General features: G+C 42.4%; 1 protein-coding gene and 1 long non-coding RNA gene across 3 annotated transcripts; one reads left to right on the top strand and one right to left on the bottom strand.

Moving 5' to 3' along the window:
- Window positions 1-457: 457 nt before the first annotated feature.
- Window positions 458-8,240, bottom strand: LOC149972551 (uncharacterized). Its single transcript, XR_016491025.1, has 4 exons — window positions 8,133-8,240; window positions 1,832-2,003; window positions 1,668-1,744; window positions 458-1,483 (listed from the first exon to the last, which is right to left on the bottom strand). It is a non-coding gene; the product is annotated as an uncharacterized LOC149972551 (long non-coding RNA).
- A 202-nt stretch (window positions 8,241-8,442) lies between these two features.
- Window positions 8,443-19,953, top strand: LOC110502657 (uncharacterized). 2 transcript variants are annotated; one of them, XM_021580864.3, is made up of 10 exons: window positions 8,443-8,628; window positions 8,868-8,945; window positions 9,835-9,857; window positions 10,097-10,213; window positions 13,444-13,665; window positions 14,040-14,586; window positions 16,502-16,691; window positions 16,920-16,993; window positions 17,315-17,440; window positions 17,539-19,953. In XM_021580864.3, the coding sequence occupies exons 3-10, from the start codon at window positions 9,849-9,851 to the stop codon at window positions 17,655-17,657; spliced, it is 1,404 nt and encodes a 467-aa protein (XP_021436539.2). In that variant the 5' UTR covers window positions 8,443-8,628; window positions 8,868-8,945; window positions 9,835-9,848; the 3' UTR covers window positions 17,658-19,953. The 2 variants fall into 2 exon arrangements, with proteins under 2 accessions (XP_021436539.2, XP_036816233.1); XM_036960338.2 differs by having other exon boundaries at window positions 8,486-8,628; window positions 10,101-10,213.
- The last annotated feature ends 1,646 nt before the right edge of the window (window positions 19,954-21,599 follow it).

A 21,599-nucleotide genomic window follows, 5' to 3' on the forward strand; every position in this document is an offset into this window, starting at 1 on the left:
AATCCATGAGCAGTTTCCTTCCTCTCCAGCAACTGAGTTAGGAAGGACGACTGTATCTTTGTTGTGACTGGGTGTATTGAAACACCATCCAAAGTGTAATTATTAACTTTAGTAAGCTCAAAGGGATATTTAATGTCTGCTTTTTAAAGATCCATCTACCAAAAGGTGCCCTTCTTTGTGAGGTATTTGAAAACCTCATTAGTCTTTGTGGTTGAATCTGTGTTTGAAATTCACTGCCCGAATGAGGGACCTTAAAGATAATTGTATGTTTGGAGTACAGAGATGAGGTAGTCATTCAAAAATCATGTTAAACACTATTATTCCACACAGAGTGGGTCCATGCAACGTATATAACAGAGTCCATGCAACTTATATAACCTGTTTAACTAATTTTTACTCCTGAACTTATTTAGGCTTGCAATAACAAAAGGGGTTGAATACTTAATGACTCAAGACATTTTAGCTTTTCATTTTTAATTAATTAGTAAAAAAATTCTAAAAACATAATTCTACTTTGACATTATGGTGTATTGTATGTAGACCAGTGACACAAAATATGTATTTAATAAATGTTAAATTCAGGCTGTAAGACAACAAAATGTGGAAAAAGTCAAGGGGTGTGAATACTTTCTGAAGGCACTGTTTGTGCATCAATTCAAAACACAACTGGAACTTTACTGACACCTGCTGGGTGAAGACAGACATTATTGGCATTCAGTCGGCCAAACAAAGCCGATTGGTACAGTTATATACTAAGGCTGCAGATCATTACAGAAACAGGGCCAGAGGGCCAGAGCTGAACGGGGTGTGTAGAGGAGTTCAATGGACGCCCTTGGCTAACTTTAAATCAAAATAATTATCTTCTGTATAAAGCTTTGGTGAAGATAGGCCTAATCAGAATAAGATGGCAGTTAGAACATATGAATGCATTTGCTGCAGGGCTGGACTACCGCATTTGGGGACCCAGGGCACCAACCTCCAGGGGGCTCCCCCCCACCCCCCTTTAAGAAAACAGGTTGGGTGAGGGAGAATGAGACTGAGAGAGAATTTTGCTGTTTTTAAGCAAATGTCCTGTAATTCTACACATTTTGACTGACCAGGTGAATCCAGGTGAAAGCTATGATCCCATGTTGATGTCACCTGTTACATCCACTTCAATCTGTGTGTAGATGAAGGGGAGGAGACAGGTTAAAGAAAGATTATTAAGCCTTAAGACGATTGAGACATGGATTGTGTATGTGTGCCATTCAGAGAGTGAATGGGCAAGACAAAATATTTAAGTGACTTTGAACGGGGTATGGTAGGAAGTAAGAAGTGCAAGACTGCTGGGTTTTTCATGCTCGACAGTTTCCCATGTGTATCAAGAATGGTCCACCACCCAAACACATCCAGCCAACTTGACACAACTCTGGGAGTCATTGGAGTCAACATCAGTCAGCATCCCTGTGGTACGCTTTCAACACCCTGATGAATTGGGGCTGTTCTGAGGGCAAAAGGGGGTGCAACTCAATATTAGTGGGGTGTTCCTAATGTTTTGTACACTAAGTGGATATCAAATATTACAAGTTGATGTGAAAATACTTTTAAGTCTAAATTTCTTTTCAGGGCTAGGTTTTATTTAAATGTTACCACCCATCAGTATTGCATTGTTTATTAATCAGACAAACCTGCAAGTTTCTTCCTCTTCAAGAGTTGTGACCTAAAATAGGTCAATAGGTCAAGTTTAACTTCTTTTTGAGATAGTCTGTATGAAAAAAAAGATATTACCATTTTATAAATGGTCAAATTGCGTGCCATATTATTGCATTTTGGAACTCCACTCCCCCGTTACCTCAAGATGAATAGTTTTGACCATTCAAATCTACTGCAGATATCTACTGCAGCCCTCATCCTCCTCATACAACACCCGTTCTGCCAGTCACTTTCTTTTAAAGGTCCCCAAAGCACACACATCCCTGGGTCGCTTGTCTTTTCAGTTCGCTGCAGCTAGTGACTGGAACAAGCTGCAACAAACATTCAAACTGGACAGTTTAATCTCAATCTCTTCATTCAAAGACTCAATCATGGACACTCTTACTGACAGTTGTGGTTACTTTGCATGATGTATTGTTGTCTCTACCTTCTTGCCCTTTGTGCTGTTGTCTGTGCTGTGTGTTGTGTTGCTACCATGTAGTTGTCATGTTGCATTTCTGCCATGCTGTGTTGTCATGTGTTGCTTCCTTGCTATGTTGCTGTCTTAGGTCTCTCTTTATGTAGTGTTGTGTTGTCACCCTTAAATATATATATGTCTTCATTGGGGCGGCAGGGTAACCTAGTGGTTAGAGTGTTGGACTGGTAACTGAAAGGTTGCAAGTTCAAATCCCTGAGCTGACAAGGTACAAATCTGTCATTCTGCCCCTGAACAGGAAGTTAACCCACTGTTCCTAGGCCGTCATTAAAAATAAGAATTTGTTCTTAACTGACTTGCCTAGTTAAATAAAGGTTAAAAACATATATTTTTTAAACTACAGTGGAAATAACTTATGATGAACTTCACAGGGTGGTGAAAGCGCACAGTGATCTTGATGCTCTTTTCCAATAAATATTGAGGGTCTGATCTTGGTGACATGATGATCGATGCTTGACTATCATTTGACAAATAACCTTACTTTGCTACCTGACAACTTTACGGTTTTTACTTTTTCATTGCCGTTTATATTTTTAGTTTTTCCCTTACTCAACTTTTTTTCATTCAACTTTTTGACCACCATTTCATTACGTTTGCAATCGCAACAAATAATCTGCTCAGACCCCAACCAAGGATCATCAAAAGTTGTGCTATAAATTCTCGAACAACACAAAGATTCCTAGATGCCCTTCCAGACTCCCTCTGCCTACCCAAGGATGTCAGAGTACAAAAATCAGTTAACCACCTAACTGAAGAACTCAATTTAACATTGCACAATACCCTTGATGCAGTAGCACCCATAAAAACAAAAAACATTTGTCATAAGAAACTAGCTCCCTGGTACACAGAAAATACCTGAGCTCTGAAGCAAGCTTCAAGAAAATTGGAACGGAAATGGGGCCACACCAAACTGGAAGTCTTCCAACTAGCTTGGAAAGACGGTACCGTGCAGTATCGAAGAGCCCTCACTGCTGCTCGATCATCCTATTTTTCCAACTTAATTGAGGAAAATAAGAACAATCCTAAATTTATTTTTGATTCTGTCGCAAAGCTAACTAAAAAGCAGCATTCCCCAAGAGAGGATGGCTTTCACTTCAGCAGTGATAAATTTATTATCTTTTTTGAGGAAAAGATCATGATCATTTGAAGCAAATTACAGACTCCTCTTTAAATCTGCTTATTCCTCCAAAGCTCAGTTGTCCTGAGTCTACACAACTATGCCAGGACCTAGGATCAAGAGAGACACTCAAGTATTTTAGTACTATATCTCTTGACACAATGATGAAAATAATCATGGCCTCTAAACCTTCAAGCTGTATACTGGACCCTATTCCAACTAAACTACTGAAAGAGCTGCTTCCTGTGCTTGGCCCTCCTATGTTGAACATAATAAGCGGATCTCTATCCACCGGATGTGTACCAAACTCACTAAATGTGGCAGTAATAAAGCCTCTAAAATCAAGAATCTAAAATATAAAACATATTTTGATTTGTTTAACACTTTTTTGGTTATTACATGATTCCATATGTGTTATTTTAGAGTTTTGATGTCTTCACTATTATTCTACAATGTAGAAAATAGTACAAATTAAGAAAAACCCGAGAATGAGTAGGTGTGTCCAAACTTTTGACTGGTACTGTATTTAGGCTAATAGGCTATGCTAGGCTACCTTGTAACAGAGATTTTGAAGGAATTCAATACATTCTATACCGTCTCTGCCTACCAAAACTTGCACATTATTTAAAAATGAGTGAATTATCAACATGAGGTAACCCACGAATCACACAGTAAGTACGACCAATTTAAAATAGAACCCAAGAGCAGAAATGTCTGGAGAAACAGGGCGGGGTCAGCGGTGGGAGGGGTCAGCGTGTGCTGACCCTGCCGAAAAAAAGTTTTCAATCGTGGGGCTTTCCAGGAATGTGCGGTTCGCCTTCAAAATTAAAGTCCCTCATTAATTGTGATGTAAACGGATACAAATAGTGGAATCATGCCATATTTGGACTAGATAATGTTAGACAAGGTTGGGATGTTGTTACCTAATTTTTAATGGAATACAATAATGAATTAGTTCGACATTAAACTGAAAAAATGGCTCTTATTGCAGTACTGTATTTTGTGCGTATTAAATATTAATATTGCACTGTACAGCCTAACCTATGTATTGTGCAACAATGTAAATGGGGGTATCAGCCTACTCAGTGACACCCACAGAACATAACTATGTAGAGTTTACACAAATATTAATGTCTTAGCTATTATTGCAGGACTTCGACTGCGGAAAATCACTTTTCTAGTCAGTCTATTGTGGTTATTGAACATTCATATTGAACTCTACAGCCTTACCTATGGATTGCGCACCCATGAAATGGGGTATCAGCCTACACAGTGGCACCCACAGAACACAACTATGTGTTCTACAGCTGCACCATTGAGAGCATCTTGCCTGACTGCATCACCACTTGGTATGACAACTGCTCGGCATCTGGGGCCGAACTCCCTGCCATCCAGGACCTCTATACCAGGTGGTGTAAGAGGAAGGCCCTAAAAATGGTCAAAGACTCTAGCCACCCAAGTCATAGACTGTTCTCTCTGCTACCACACAGCAAGTGGTGCCGGAGCACCAAGTCTGTAACTAAAAGGCATCTGAACAGCTTATACCCCCAATCCATAAGACTGCTGAACAATTAGTCAAATGGCTACCCAGACAATTTACATTAAACCCCTTTATTATTTATTTATTGATATTAATTGTTTTGTACTGGGTCTATGCACACTCACTAGACTCTACCCACACACTCACACATACAACACTGACACACACATGCATATTGACGCCACACACACACACATAGACAAACTCTACATACGCTGATGTTACTATTTTTATTATCTATCCTAATTGCCTAGTCACTTTTACCCACATGTACATACTGTATTACCTCAATTACCTCAACAACCTTGTACCCCTGCACATTGACTCAGAACTGGCATCCTGTTTCCATTGATCATCCTTGAAATGTTTCTACAACTCCACCTGTGGTAAATTCAATTGATTGGACCTGATTTGGAAAGGGATACACCTGTCAATATAAGGTCCCACAGTTGACAGTGCATGTCAGATCAAAAACCATGCCATGAGGTCAAAGGAAATGTACGTAGAGCTCCGAGACAGGATTGTGTCAAAGCACAGATCTGTGGAAGGGTACCAAAAAAAATTCTGCAGCACTGAAGGTCCCGAAGAACACAGTGGCCTCCATTCTTAAATGGAAGACGTTTGGAACCACCAAGACTCTTCCTAGAGCTGTCCGTCCAGCTAAACTGAGCAATCGAGGGAGAAGGGCCTTGGTCACGGTGATGACCAAGAATCCGATGGTAACTCTGACAGAGCTCCAGAGTTCCTCTGTAGAGATGGGAGAACCTTTCAGAAGGACAACAATTTCTGCAGCACTCCACCAATCAGGCCTTTATGGTAGAGTGGCCAGACGGATCCCACTCCTCAGTAAAAAGCACATGACAGCCCACTTGGAGTTTGCCAAAAGGCACCTAAAGACTCTTCGACCATGAGAAACAAGATTCTCTGGTCTGATGAAACCAAGATTGAACTCTTTGGCATGAATGCCAAATGTCACGTCTGGAGGAAACCTGGCACTATCCCTATGGTGAAGCATGGTGGTGGCAACATCATGCTGTGGGGATGTTTTTCAGTGGCAGGGAATGGTGGGTCCCCCAGGACAGGGGGTTGAGGGCCTAGCAGGCCTGGAAAGGGCCTGACAGGGCAGCGGATTTGGAACCCACTACTAAGACTGAAGACTGCAAGCCAGGTATGGCGGGAGGCTGTAAACCTAGCTGAGCAGGGAACTTATAGCTAAGCGCTATAGCCAGGTGACTGGGTGCCTAGTGGGACAGGAGACCCAGGGCCTAGAACTAGGGCAGGAGGTTTGGTGTGTAGCCCTGAAGGAGCTGACTGCTTGCCGACTGATCAACTGAGGCCAGAGGCTGCTGACCTAGTTGGGCAGTGAACGTATAGCTTGATGGAGCAGTGAACTGAGGGCCGACTAGAGTTGGAGACTATAGGGTTGGAAGCCTAGTGCTGATAACTTTGGACCTGACAGAGAAAGCGACTCTGGACCCAACAGGGAAACTGACTCTGGACCTGCCAGGGAAACTGACTCTGGACCTGCCAGGGAGGAAGGGAACTGTGTTAGACCTCTGCTTTAGCTGCAGGCTGTGGCTCCAACCTGGGGGGCTTGGGCTCTGGGCAAGGAACAGGGAGGGGCTCCTGAGGGATAACAGGTGGCGTCTTTGTGGCTGAAAGTTCCAGGATAGCAGACAGTTGAACCTTGGGCATCTGCCTCAACTAGCAGGGACTCCTCAAAGGGAGTAGAGGACTACTCTGAAACGGCAGCCAGAACAGTTCCCATGGCAGCGACTGACTGTGGCTCCACGACTGGACAGGGAGTCTCCTTGAGGTGTCTCTGACTTGAGGTGCACGGGGTGGAGCCGTGGAGTACGTCCAAGTGCAATGATTGGTAGGAAATGAGATAGGTGACAGATCTGAAGGGCAGGCAGGTTCAGAAGGTCTTTTTTAAAAAAAAATTTACAGCTGCTCTGAACGACCAGTTGAAAAATGGGGAGGGGTTGGGTTGTGGGCTCAAAATGCACCACTGCTCTTGAAAATACACCACTCATTGCTTCAAGCTACAACCCGCCACACCCATCAAACAGAGGAAACGTAGACTACCTGAAAGTTTGTTTAAGAACGCTGAATGATACTTTTGGGAAACGTGTCATTCAGTACAACCCGTTATGAAACATAGCAAACGTTCAATTGAACCGAACAAACCCCAGAACTGACTTTCTCATAGTTGTTCTACAAAGAAATGACCAAGCGTGGTTACTTTCTGAACTGATAGAGTTAGTTTACAGTAATACAGAAATTATTGATATTTCAGTTGCGGTTGGGATATACTGACCAATTATCAGGAAAGTTTGGGATGTAATTTCCCTTAAAAATTCACCAGAAACAACATTTTCACAGTTATTTATTTTTTTTAAAGTAATGCCCCTGGACCGCCCTAGACGGTTGCTGACCCTGAAACCCACTGACCCAGACCCACCTAATATGACAAAGTTACGCCCTTGAGTATAGCCGAGATGATGAGATTATCATGTACAACAGTGTGACATTATTTTTATTTGTCAAACGGCAGCCAAGCATCGATCATCATGTCACCAAAATAAGACTCTCAATATTTATTGAAAGGAGCATCAATCTCATCACTGTGTACTTTCACCATCCTGTGAAGTTAACCATCATTTATTTAATATGTAATAAGCTGCATGCTTTTCATGATGTCATTAAATTTTTTATCCAACATGTACTTCACTCACATAAAAAGGTTGGATGGTAATTGAAATAAAATTTTGGACGATCGTGTGCATGCTTACAGGAGACTTTTGAAGTAGCCTAATCAAACTAAAGCATTGTCACTGGTTGTGTTTATGCCACATATAAAAGGCAATACATTTTGAATTAAACATTCAAATCACATGGCTTTTGCGCCATTTTGTACTCAATTTGTACTAGCCAATTTTGTACTCACTTGAAAACAATAATGCAATTATTAATTGCATTGTGGTGTTGTAAGCTAGTCTAGGTAGAATAATTGTATTGTTCCTAAACAAGATCAATAGGGAGCTTTTTAAACTGCATGTCTTCACTGTTCTTTCATGCGCAATGATGCACCTGGCCTATCAGCTATTCCTATTTGTTCTTGTGACTTCATATAGACAATTGATGCAGTTTGAATAATTGTATGTGAGGTATTAGTTAGCCTATTGCAGATCTGGACCAACGATCCACCTACCACTGATCCACCTACCACTATTGTCACCCCCCCACCACACACACACACACACACACACACACACACACAATATATATTTCGAAATTTCCCTTACATTTCAGACATATCTGCTTCCACAAATTATTTGACTGGTGTTCTTGTTTCATTTCCTTCCTTCCTTACTCTTCGTTCCTGAGAACAAATCCTACACTCTACCTTCACAGCTGATCCTGGATGGAACCATTTGGGATGTGAGGGGAATTATTTATCAAAAAGTTACACATTACCACGTTTAGAGGAAATATAGACTAGCATAATGAAATCTTGAACATGACTATGTTATTTTGATAACAGTAATGCAATACATGTTAACAACATACGTGTGTATTCATTAGAAATAACGAAAAATATTTCCTTGTTGCCCTATGGCTAGACCATTCCAAAGCCAGCTGTTCATAACAATGACCAAATAATATTTAGCTACGATAGCCGTCTAGAGGACCACATTTAATTTATTTCAATTCGATTAATTTCTGCGGACTTGTGGAGAAGGACATCGGTCTACAGAGATATATGTAACTTTGTACTTTTGACTGATGGAACAGTTGACTGTAAGTAGCCTAGCCTACTACAGCAAAGGTAGACATGGATCGAGCAATGTCCCTGTAGCCTAGTTAGGGTGGTTTTAATTTGTTGCGGCTATTATGCCACTCAATGCGACTGATGACCTCTTCCTGTGTTCTAAACAGTAGCATCCCATGTTATAGATGTGTAGGACTCATAAAAATGGAATAGCGTTAATATGTTGCATCATATTTAGTGGTCAAACGTTTAACCTATTTTCTGTCAGAATCGCGGGACTGCGCGTTGACAGATGACGGGTGCGCGCTTCAACATAGGAAAATGTGACACACCGTCCATGCAGGAGGTAAGACAGCTGTTCGTTTAAAATAATGCATTTTCGTATCTTGAGTTTCAGGGACATTGTCAGGGTGATATTTTTTTGCCAAATTTGGTTTTAAAGGACTTGAAGGACATACAGCTAGATTTGGGTCTATGTATGAGAATAACAGTCAGTTTATTGTGAAAATATTCATCCGACAGCTGTCAAGTACAGAGGTTGCTATTGTCTTATTTCTTGGAAATAACTAGGCACCCCTCTCTTTCTTCCTCTTTTATTCACCACTTTAGAGTTCAACGGAACATTCTAGAATGCACTGAACAATTCCTTCGAGATATTTATTTATCGTGTGTGTGTGTGTGTGTGTGTGTGTGTGTGTGTGTGTGTGTGTGTGTGTGTGTGTGTGTGTGTGAGAGAGAGACAGTGAAATGACTGATTATTACTATTTTAGGGATCTGGGGCACAGGAGGTTGGCTGTGGATATTAGAGAGTCTTTCCTCTGCTTGCTCGCTTGCTCTGTGCTCATACAATGGAAACAGCAAACCTATTTTTTTCCTAATAGTTGTTTTAACAGTCCTGATAGTTGTTCAGAAAGTATGTGAACAATCATAGTATACATACATTATAATAAGTAGTGGTTATTGATTGAATGACTCCCAAACTGTATGTAGCAGATCATCCCTTCTTTTCTCTACCAGCTATAAATACATTTTATGGACGCTATATGGTCTTGCTAAGGCATATGTCTTACTGCAGTGATAATTCAGATGCTCTATAACATTTTGTTAATGTTAAAGCTAACTCTCTGTCAGTCTATTATGAGATGATGTGAACTCTGACCTCTTGCGGTTTGTGTACTGATGATGAGGAAGCTAACTGTTCTAAACTGCTAACCCTTCCTTCTGCCTCTGACCAGGTCCAAGCACCACCATGCCTCAGGTACACAGCCTTGTTATACTTTGTTGTATTATACATTATACTTCATAATATAAAGATACTCCCATAGAAATAGAATGTATTTCTATGGATACTCCATGTCGAGTTGCTAGGTTACTGATGTAATGGGGGCTATTGTACAATATGAGAACTGATAGTCATCTGTCTTTCCCTCTCTCTTTATCTTTCTCTCTCTGGCCTCCTGCCCTTCTCTCTTTGTCTTTCCCCCACTTGCTCTTCAGCCAGGTAGCAGTGGGATGGAGCCTTTCTTTGGTGAGGCGTATGGGACCCATGGGTTATCTGTGACTTCAGAGCCATTCACCGTCTCTCCTACTGGTGGCAGCATAGAGTCAGATCAGGTAGGTGCAGGGGAAAACATTTTATTTTGGCCACGAGTCCTCTTGTCGTGTGACCCACATCTGAATCAGTCCCAAAATTACAGCAACCTTTGGAAGTGAATACCAGATAATACTAAACAATTGCAAGTGTCTTCAATTACATTTTTAACCTCTTCCTGACCAAGTCTGTAATACCCATGTTTCAAGCAGACCACCATAGTCCCCGTGCCCAAGAACGCCAAGGTAACCTGTCTAAATGACTGTCGCCCGTAGCACTCACGTCTGTAGCCATGAAATGCTTTGAAAGGCTGGTCATGGCTCACATCAACACCATCGACCCAGACACCCTGGACCCACTCCAATTCACATAACGCCCCAACAAATCCACAGATGATGCAATGTCTGTTGCACCCCACACTGCCCTTTCCCACCTAGATGAAAGCTATAGCTATGTGAGAATACTGTTAATTGACTACAGCTCAGTGTTCAACACCAAAGTGCCCTCCAAGCTCATCACTAAACTAAGAACCATGGGATTAAACAACTGCCTCTGCAGTTGGATATTTCACTTTCTGAAGGTGGTGAGGGTAGGCAACAACACATCCGCCAAGTTTACCCTCAACAAGGGGGCCTCTCGGGTGTGTGCTTAGCCCCATCCTGTACTCTCTGTTCACCCAAGACCTCGTGACCGCACACGACTCCAACACCATCATCAAGTTTGCTGACGATACGACAGTGGTAGGCCTGATCACTGGTGACGATGAAACAGCCTTTAGGGAGTAGGTCCGAGACCTGTCAGCGTGGTGCCAGGATAACATCCTCTTTCTCAAGGTCAGCAAGACAAAGAAGCTGATCGTGGACTACAGGAAACGGAGGGCTGAGAACGCCCCCATTCACATCGCTGTAGTGGAGACGGTCAAGAGCTTCAAGTTCCTCTGTGTCCACATCACTAAGGACCTATCATGGTCCAAACACACCAACACAGTTTTGAAGAGGGTATGCCAACACCTCTTCCCCCTCAGAAGGTTGGAGAGATTTGTCATGGGCCCTCAGATCCTCAAAGTTATACAGCTGCACCATTGAGAGCATTTTGACTGGCACGTGATGAATAAAAATCGCGTAGCGTGTAAAAAGCGTCTGTCCTCGGTTGGAACACTCACTACGAGTTCCAAACGGCCTCTGGCAGCAACACCAGCATAGTAACTGTTTGTCGGAAGCTTTATGAAATGTATTTGTATTTGGCCGAGCAGCCGCACACAAGCCTTAGATCACCATGTGCAATGCCAAGTGTCGACTGTAGTGGCGTAAAGCTCACCACCATTGGATTCTGGAGCAGTGGAAACATGTTCTCTGGACTGATTAAATAATGGTCTGGGGCTGTTTTTCATGGTTCAGACTAGAGGTCGACCGATTAATCGGAATGGCCGATTAATTAGGGCCGATTTAACAAAAATCACTTTAACGGAAATCTGTATTTTTGGACGCCGATTTAAAAATATATATATATTTTTTTAAATCTTTATTTAACTAGGCAAGTCAGTTAAGAACACATTCTTATTTTCAATGACGGCCTAGGAATGGTGGGTTAACTGCCTCGTTCAGGGGCAGAAAGACAGATTTTCACCTTGTCAGCTCGGGGAACCAATCTTGCAGCCTTACAGTTAACTAGTCCAACGCAATAACGACCTGCCTCTCTCTCATTGCACTCCACAAGGAGACTGCCTGTTACGCAAATGCAGTAAGCCAACGTAAGTTGCTAGCTAGCATTAAACTTATCTTATGAAAACAATCAATCATAATCACTAGCTAACTACACATGGTTGATGAAATTACTAGATATTATCTAGCGTGTCCTGTGTTGCATATAATCTGACTGAGCATACAAGTATCTAAGTAAAAGCAGGCGCGTAAACATTCATTCAAACAGCACTTTCATGCATTTTGCCAGAAGCTCTTCGTTGTGCGTCAAGCATTGTGCTGTTTATGACTTCAAACCTATCAACTCCCGAGATGAGGCTGGTGTAACCGAAGTGAAATGGCTGGCTAGTTAGCGCGCGCTAATAGCGTTTCAAACTCCACTTGCTCTGAGCCTTGGGGTGGTTGTTCCCCTTGCTCTGCATGGGTAACGCTGCTTCGATGTGGTGGCTGTTGTCGTTGTGTTGCTGGTTCGATCCCAGGGAGGAGCGAGGAGAGGGACGGAAGCTATACTGTCTGCTATAATAGTCAAAGGTTAATGAAATACAAATGGTATAGAGGGATATAGTCCAATAATTACTATAATAACTACAACCTAAAACTTCTTACCTGGGAATATTGAAGACTCATGTTAAAAGGAACCACCAGCTTTCATATGTTCTCATGTTCTGAGCAAGGAACTGAAACGTTAGCTTACCTAGCACATATTGCACTTTTACTTTCTTCACCAACACTTTGTTTTTGCATGATTTAAACCAAATTGAACATGTTTCATTATCTACTTGAGGCTAAATTTATTTTATTGATGTATTATATTAAGTTAAAATAAGCGTTAATTCAGTATTGTTGTAATTGTCATTATTACAAATACATTTTTTTTATTTAAATCGGCCGATTAATCGGTATCGGCTTTTTTGGTCCTCCAATAATCGGCAGCGGCTTTTTTGGTCCTCCAATAATCGGTATCGGTATCGGCTTTTTTGGTCCTCCAATAATCGGTATCGGTATCGGCGTTGAAAAATCATAATCGGTCGACCTCTAGTTCGGACTAGGCCCCTTAGTTCCAGTAAAAGGAAATCTTAATGTTACAGCATACAATGACATTATAGACGATTTTGTGCTTCCAACTTTATGGCAACATTTTGTGGAAGGCCCTCTCCTGTTTCAGCATGACAATGCCTGTGCACAAAGCGAGGTCCATACAGAAATGGTTTGTCGAGATCGGTATGGAAGAACTTGACTAGCCTGCACAGAGCCCTGAACTCAACCCCATCGAACACCTTTGGGATGAATTGGAACGCCGACCTGGAGCCAGGACTAATCGCCCAACATCAGTGCCTGACTTCACTAATGCTCTTGTGGCTGAATGGAAGCAATTCCCCGCAGCAATGTTCTAACATCTAGTGGAAAACCTTCCCAGAAGGGTGGAGGTTGTTATAGCAGGAAAAGGGGGACCAACTCCATGTTAATGCCCGTGATTTTGGAATGAGATGTTCGACAAGCAGGTGTCCGCATACTTTTGGTCATGTAGTGTATGTTTTGTCTCTGTGCTGTAGTGTGTGGTGGTGATGTTGGGGCCCCCAGCCCTGTCCCTGTGTCGAGAACAGCAGCGTGGATGTGAGTTACTCAGTGATCTCTTAGAAGACTCTACCACTGATGACACACACACCTCCGAGCGTCGCTGGGACGTCTCGGCCCTAGATGACATTACACGCTATACCAAAGGCAGCCCAGAGAGGACTCCACCGAGCTGCGAACGCTCTTCCGTCTCACCTGAGGTAGGGGTTACTTATAACCGTAGATTACCCAGATTAACATCATCACTGACCTTATCCATTAGATCGCTGGAAGTCACTCCTTAGGAACTCTGCATTTGGGGAATGTAAATCTAAGTCACCCTGGTTTAACGCTCGCACACATCGCACTGATTGTGGCTCTAGCGTTTGTCTGCCGAATGTTAAGAGTGCTGTGTTTTAGGGACCACCTGGTGTAGATGTCTGAGTGCCAACATTTTTCACGTGATTCTACATGTAAAATCGGTGTGCTCTCGGTTCGAAAATTACGTTCAGAGATACTAAGTACTCTCGGCCAGCAAATGCTATTGTTGTGTCTGAGCCCTTAACCTCTACCTACTCTGTTTTGCTCTCCACAGGGAAGCAGAGAAGAACCATGGTTATCCCCGAGACTAGAGTGCAGACAGCTGAGGAAGGCTGGACACCACCCCCTGACTGGGAGAGATCCAGGGCCCTGGAGCCAAGAGGCTAGAGGGCAGGAGAGTGAAGATAGGAAAGGGCTGCATCAGGTGGTTCAGGAGGAGAGGGTATCACTTCCTGTGGATCTGGAGGTCCACAGTGAAGAACATAACTACTCTCTACAGAGTGAGCTAGACACTGAGTCTAGTCAAGGAACAGACTGTGATATTGGAGAGGAGGAGAAAGGGGAAGAAGATGAGAAAGAGGAGGGGAGAGAAGCCATGGAGGAAGTGAAGGAAAAGGAGGAGCTTCAGCCCCATGTGAGACCAAAAAAACGCTGGTGTTACTGGGAATGTAGCCTCTACAGTGAGGCAGACCTGGGGAGAGATGGAGAAAGAGATAGCAGGAGAGATGAGGGAAAGGATGAAGAGAAAGATGGAGACATTATCTGGGGCCCTAGCAACCTACCCAGCACCATGTGCCTGATAGGGGGGACCTCCACCAATGGTGAGACCCCAAGGCCCACAAATGTACAATGGAATGAAAGATGTAAAACATTTTACATTAAATTGAGAACATATACAGTGCCTTGCGAAAGTATTCGGCTCCCTTGAACTTTGCGACCTTTTGCCACATTTCAGGCTTCAAACATAAAGATATAAAACTGTATTTTTTTGTGAAGAATCAACAACAAGTGGGACACAATCATGAAGTGGAACGACATTTATTGGATATTTCAAACTTTTTTAACAAATCAAAAACTGAAAAATTGGGCGTACATAATTATTCAGCCCCCTTAAGTTAATACTTTGTAGCGCCACCTTTTGCTGCGATTACAGCTGTAAGTCGCTTGGGGTATGTCTCTATCACTTTTGCACATCGAGAGACTGAATTTTTTTACCATTCCTCCTTGCAAAACAGCTCAAGCTCAGTGAGGTTGGATGGAGAGCATTTGTGAACAGCAGTTTTCAGTTCTTTCCACAGATTCTCGATTGGATTCAGGTCTGGACTTTGACTTGGCCATTCTAACACCTGGATATGTTTATTTTTGAACCATTCCATTGAAGATTTTGCTTTATGTTTTGGATCATTGTCTTGTTGGAAGACAAATCTCCGTCCCAGTCTCAGGTCTTTTGCAGACTCCATCAGGTTTTCTTCCAGAATGGTCCTGTATTTGGCTCCATCCATCTTCCCATCAATTTTAACCATCTTCCCTGTCCCTGCAGAAGAAAAGCAGGCCCAAACCATGATGCTGCCACCACCATGTTTGACAGTGGGGATGGTGTGTTCAGCTGTGTTGCTTTTACGCCAAACATAACGTTTTGCATTGTTGCCAAAAAGTTCAATTTTGGTTTCATCTGACCAGAGCACCTTCTTCCACATGTTTGGTGTGTCTCCCAGGTGGCTTGTGGCAAACTTTAAACAACACTTTTTATGGATATCTTTAAGAAATGGCTTTCTTCTTGCCACTCATCCATAAAGGCCAGATTTGTGCAATATACGACTGATTGTTGTCCTATGGACAGAGTCTCCCACCTCAGCTGTAGATCTCTGCAGTTCATCCAGAGTGATCATGGGCCTCTTGGCTGCATCTCTGATCAGTCTTCTCCTTGTATGAGCTGAAAGTTTAGAGGGACGGCCAGGTCTTGGTAGATTTGCAGTGGTCTGATACTCCTTCCATTTCAATATTATCGCTTGCACAGTGCTCCTTGGGATGTTTAAAGCTTGGGAAATCTTTTTGTATCCAAATCCGGCTTTAAACTTCTTCACAACAGTATCTCGGACCTGCCTGGTGTGTTCCTTGTTCTTCATGATGCTCTCTGCGCTTTTAACGGACCTCTGAGACTATCACAGTGCAGATGCATTTATACGGAGACTTGATTACACACAGGTGGATTGTATTTATCATCATTAGTAATTTAGGTCAACATTGGATCATTCAGAGATCCTCACTGAACTTCTGGAGAGAGTTTGCTGCACTGAAAGTAAAGGGGCTGAATAATTCTGCACGCCCAATTTTTCAGTTTTTGATTTGTTAAAAAAGTTTGAAATATCCAATAAATGTCGTTCCACTTCATGATTGTGTCCCACTTGTTGTTGATTCTTCACAAAAAAATACAGTTTTTTTATGTTTGAAGCCTGAAATGTGGCAAGAGGTCGCAAAGTTCAAGGGGGCCGAATACTTTCGCAAGGCACTGTATGTCCATTTCAACAACCACGGTGTTGGAGACCCAACACTCTGGCAGTGTTAATTTATCAACACTCATTCGGTGGGTCACATATACACACTAGGAAATTCAGATGTAAAATGTACTGTCAGTTGCGTATTGAGTGGTTGGTGAAGCATACAATTACATTTAGTAATTTAGCAGATGCTCTTATCCAGAGTGACTTACAGACAAAAACCCTGTGTGTTCCCTAGGTAAGCAAGGCCAGAGGAAAGCCCGTCGTACAGACGCCAGTGACCTAACCCCTAGCCCTGTGAAGCTACAGAGCCTGGGGGAGCAGCTCCACACACTCAGCTCTGCTCTGGAGGGCATGACTCCTGTCAGTGACCTGCCTGTTACTGCCAGGGCACCAACACGAAAGGAGAGGAACAAACTGGCCTCCAGGTACACATACACCCCGGGACACATGCACACGCACACTGACTTTCCTGTCTAACTATAGAGACCTAATTTTCTGGTGGCTTTTCCACACAGCACTTTCAGACGTCCATTTGATTTGCACAGCAGGATGTGTATAGCTACAGTAAGTGCTAGTGAGGGTGAGTGTAGTGGAGCATAAGTCCTGGCGATAGGTTGGTAAACTTCTCTCTCTCTCGCTCTCTCTCGCTCAAGAGCGTGTCGGCTGAAAAAGAAAGCCCAGCATGAAGCCAACAAAATCAAACTGTGGGGGCTGAACCAGGAGTATGGTGAGTATTTATGCCGATCATAATCGGTGACCCACCTAAAGCTGTTGTTATGGGGTCTAGTGGTGAACCACGGTGTAAAAATGTGTTTCTAGCCAGGACCATGTTTCAAGTAGTTGAAAAGTTCGTAATTAACCATTGGATTGCTAGACGTTCGCGTTAAGTAACCATCTGTCTTATGTAACCATACCAAACGTAACATATCATACTCATTTGAGTGTCCCGTATTTACATTTACTGTGTTACATCTGGTCCTAAAGACCAGGCTGCCATTTTAGCTCCTTCAGTCAATCCTTCATGTCTCTGATGGTGTAATTCCTTCAGATTGCCTGCTGGGGGCGGTGCTGCAGATAAAGGAGCTGATCCGCCAGAGAGTGGAGAGCAGAGAGGAAGAGACAGAGCGAGGTGCTCTGAGAGATCGACTGGAGGACATTCTGAAGGAATCAGCTGGTGACTATGTAGATTGTTTGCACTTTCATGGGACCCTGTTAGTGTATGTTAATTGTGTGGATGTTTATGTGCTTCCATGTCTGTGTGTGTGTGTGCAGGGCCACGTGTAGCAGGTCGAGGCAAAGTGTTTGTAGAGAGGATCTTGAAGAACCATGCCGGGGGACAGAGCACCAGAGAGACTCAGGGAGAAGGAGGGTCATCGGACCCTAGCCTCTAACCTCTTCTCCCCACCAGAGTCACTATCCTGTCCGCTTCTCCCTTCACTTCGCACTTTCTGACATGGAGAGAAGGTAGGACAGATAGACGGACACACACACAAACTCTTAGGTAGATAGGATCTGGGTGAACTGTCTTGTTAGGCTTGCACTGTGTCTTGGTCTCTAGCTGCTACAGTATAGTTGATGAGTGTCTCAGAACGGTAACATATGGTGTGTGTGTTTGTGTATAAGGGAGTGTGCATGATTCCAGTGTATTTATTGCATTATGTACTGTAGTATACCCCATTGTGCCTAAAGGAAGACACTGTGTGCTGCTAGCTAGTTGTAGTTATACACTATGTATTCTCGGAGAACAGGGAGAGGAGTGACAGTGAATATGGTGCTTATAACAGTGGACACGATGAGTAAGCTGTTTAGCTTGACGTCCATTTAGAATTGTACTGTAAACCAAAAGGGCATGGATAAACAGACAGACGAGGGACGACTTTGGCATCATGTGAATGTTGCACAATGGTTCTCAAAGATGCTGCTTGCATGGTCGTTTTATGTCTCTGCTATCCTTTAAGGTAAATGCTATTTTTGTCTATCTCTACAGATCCTCTTTAAAACTGCTAATAATAATGTACTGTACTGCTCTACAGATGAACCTGTGTAGAAAGGATGATAATAATAACCTTAAACCAGGAATGCGCAACTCCGGTCTTCAGGAAGGCAATGTGTTTACTGGTTTTAGTTTTTTCCTGCAAATCAGTGACTGACTTCTACCTGGGAAACCTGGGCCCATGTTCACAAAGAGTCTCAGAGTAGGAGTTGATTAAAGGCTAGTTTTTTCCTTTTAGATCATAATGGATGGGATTCCATGGACAGGGGGACCTGATCCTAAATCTGCTCTCCTACTCTGAGACACTTTTTTGACATGGGCCCAGGCGTGTGTTCTCTCAGCAATGAGCGATATTAATTGATAAATTAAGTGCCACAGGAAGATAAGACAACCAGCGGACGCTGCTGCACCCCTGAATACCAGAGTTGTCCATCCCTGTCCTAAACCCACAGTACTGTAACTGTTAGATTCAAAGATTTTGATCTCTCTATCTAGGTCTATGGTACTTTGTGTAGCCTGTGCCTTTGAATGCTCTTTGAGAGTAAATACTAACACGCACAGAACCACATCTCTCTTTGCCTCTCTTTGTGCTACTAATATTTCTATATAATACAATATAGAAAACACAACTTCATCTGTGGTTAAAAAATACAAATTTTATAACCCCTACAAACCTGAACGTTTACTATTCTATCTTTGCAAAAATGGAAGTGAGTACATCTTTCCTGCTGTGATTTCTGAGAGGAAAAGCATAGTGTACCCATTTGATGTGTAGTCTTTATAATCCCAGGGCCCATGTTCATAAAGTGTAATCTGAATAAGATTAGGACAGGGAAGACCTAGATCCTAGACCAACACTCCTACGCTGAGATACTTTATGGATATGGACCTAGAGCTTTCCTGCACTCATAGTCCTGTCATTGTACTTAATGTACTTGAATGTAGGAGCACAGTAGTCGATTTACTTGAACGATGGAGCACAGTGAGAAGTACAAGTTCCTGCTATAGCTTTACTAACACTGCAGTAGTCATGAACTGCCCTGCCACAGATGCCAATAATCCTCAATTGAATGGACGCTTGATCATATCCTCAATTAATCTCAAACAATAATTCCAAATAATAATGGAACATTTCATGACTGCCCACAAAAGTATTATGTCTTAACATGCATGCATAAACACACATGAAAAGAAGTGACATGTATGTTAACATGTCACAGCACAGGAACCATATAAAGGATCATAACAAAAAAATGTAGTATCTTGCACATTTATTGAAGTTGATTTTCAAAGAAGTACTGTATATTGTGATCAAGGGAAAATATTGATCAGGAATGGATTTGTCTGGGAAATGACCATGTATGGAGTCATACGCCCTAACAGACCCGAGGCAGTCGTTTCAGAAAGCTGTGTATTGTCCAGTTATCTGCTAGGATAGTTAATCCCAGTCTTATTCAAGCTGTAGCCTATTCATCTGAGCTTGCAGTAGTTCTTATGTAATAAGCCATTTTGTTATGTGTGTTAACCCCTTTATGAACCATTTATTAGCTCTGACTGTGCATGAAAAAGAAACAAACTAAAAAGATAGTGTTTTACAAATAGAACACATTGTTTTGTTCAGTCTGTGTAAATGTATATTTTACTATGTTGAAGCTGCTGCTATAGTATGTCAATAAAAATCTATATTCTTAAAATACCAAGTGTTTTATGAGTTGATTATATGACGTTTGCGCATTTCATACTATTTATACTGAATTGGAAAAAACAATGGGCTATGATCATCTTCAACAGGGACATCAATGTGAAATATGTCTGGAGTCTGGTCTGTATGCTGTATCATGTGAACTGTAAATGAGATATTATTTTGCATGCTCAGCAAAACCACACACACATAAAGGTACAACGGGTTCTCGTAGACATCGACCAGGTCATCAATGAAGATGGAGAAAACAAGTGGGCCGAGAATTGATCCTAGTGGTACAGAGGCATTAGTGGGAGAAAGTTCTGAGGCTTGGCCAGACAATACAACTCTGCTAGATCTGTTGTAGAGGTAACTGCAGCCATGTCAGAAGCTGTCCAGATACCCCCTTGGAGCAGAGTTTGGTACATAGAGGGCCTAACCTCTGCACTGTGGTGTTGGGTACATAGAGTTAGGGTATCGGCAGTTTGAGACAGTTCAAGGTTGAATTGTAGTGGCTTGAGACTTCTGCTAGACTTTATTAATGAGTCCACATGTTATCTGGTACGCGGGGTGATGGAAAGCAGATAGATTAGCAAATTCAGTTAGGTTAGTAACTTCAGCTAGGTTGGCAAATAAATTGCAGTGCAGGGAGTGATGCTGTGTAAGGAAATGAGCTCCAGTTCTTCTCTCCTTGAGGAATATTTATCCTGTCCTGTCTGCGGCGACATCTTTAAGGATCCTGTCCTCCTGACGTGTAGCCACAGCATTTGTACAGTCTGTCTGCAGGAATGCTGGAAATACAAGGAATCTCTGGAATTTCCAGTTCGCAGGAAAATTAGCTTATTATAGGAATTACCTCTCCCCAACACGGCTCTGAATAACCTGTGTGAGGCCTTCTTACAGGAGAGGAGTCCAAGAGCTTCAGCACGGTCCAAGGTGCTCTGCAGTCTGCACAGCGAGAAATTTAAGCTCTTCTGTCTGGAGGACAAGCAGCCCATCTGTTGGGTGTGTCGAGGGTAAAATAAACATACATCTCATGACTATGTCTGTAGATGAGGCTGCGCAGGGGCAGAGGGTAAGATAGGCATTGAGAAAAACATAAATGGGAATATCTCTCTCTGTTTTCAACCAATACATTGTAAACAAACACTTGGGGGATGTTTCCCGACACAGAATAATCACAATCCTGGACTAAAAAGCATTTTCAATGGACATTCCCCATAGAGAACAAATAGTAATGGTGTCTTTTTGTAGGCACTAACAGAGGCTAACTCCGCCATGGCACGTTGGGCAAAGCCTATGGTGAAATTAATGTTGGAGGTGTTTTGGATGAAAGACTAAAATAAGGTCTGTGGTAAACACAGGTTTACAAGATCTTATACATTTTGTTCTATGAGAATCTTCACATGCTAAGGTCACTTTTTGTGCATTTTTTGCCATACATCCCAAAATTCCATGCTTTTCTCATGTAACTTCCACCATAGCAAAGCTCAATTAACCAGAGGTAGAAAATACTAACGCATTTCCGTTTTTTAGGACTAAAAACTGGTGAGCTCTATTGAGCTTGTTTCTTAGTCCAGGACTAGGCTTAATCAGTGTCTGGGAAACCGCACCTTGAACTACTTTTGTTGTCTGAATGAGTCTGGTAGGTTTAAAATT

Source organism: Oncorhynchus mykiss, chromosome 23, assembly GCF_057628025.1.
Source record: "Oncorhynchus mykiss isolate SJ-2025 chromosome 23, ASM5762802v1, whole genome shotgun sequence".
NCBI lineage: Eukaryota > Metazoa > Chordata > Actinopteri > Salmoniformes > Salmonidae > Oncorhynchus > Oncorhynchus mykiss.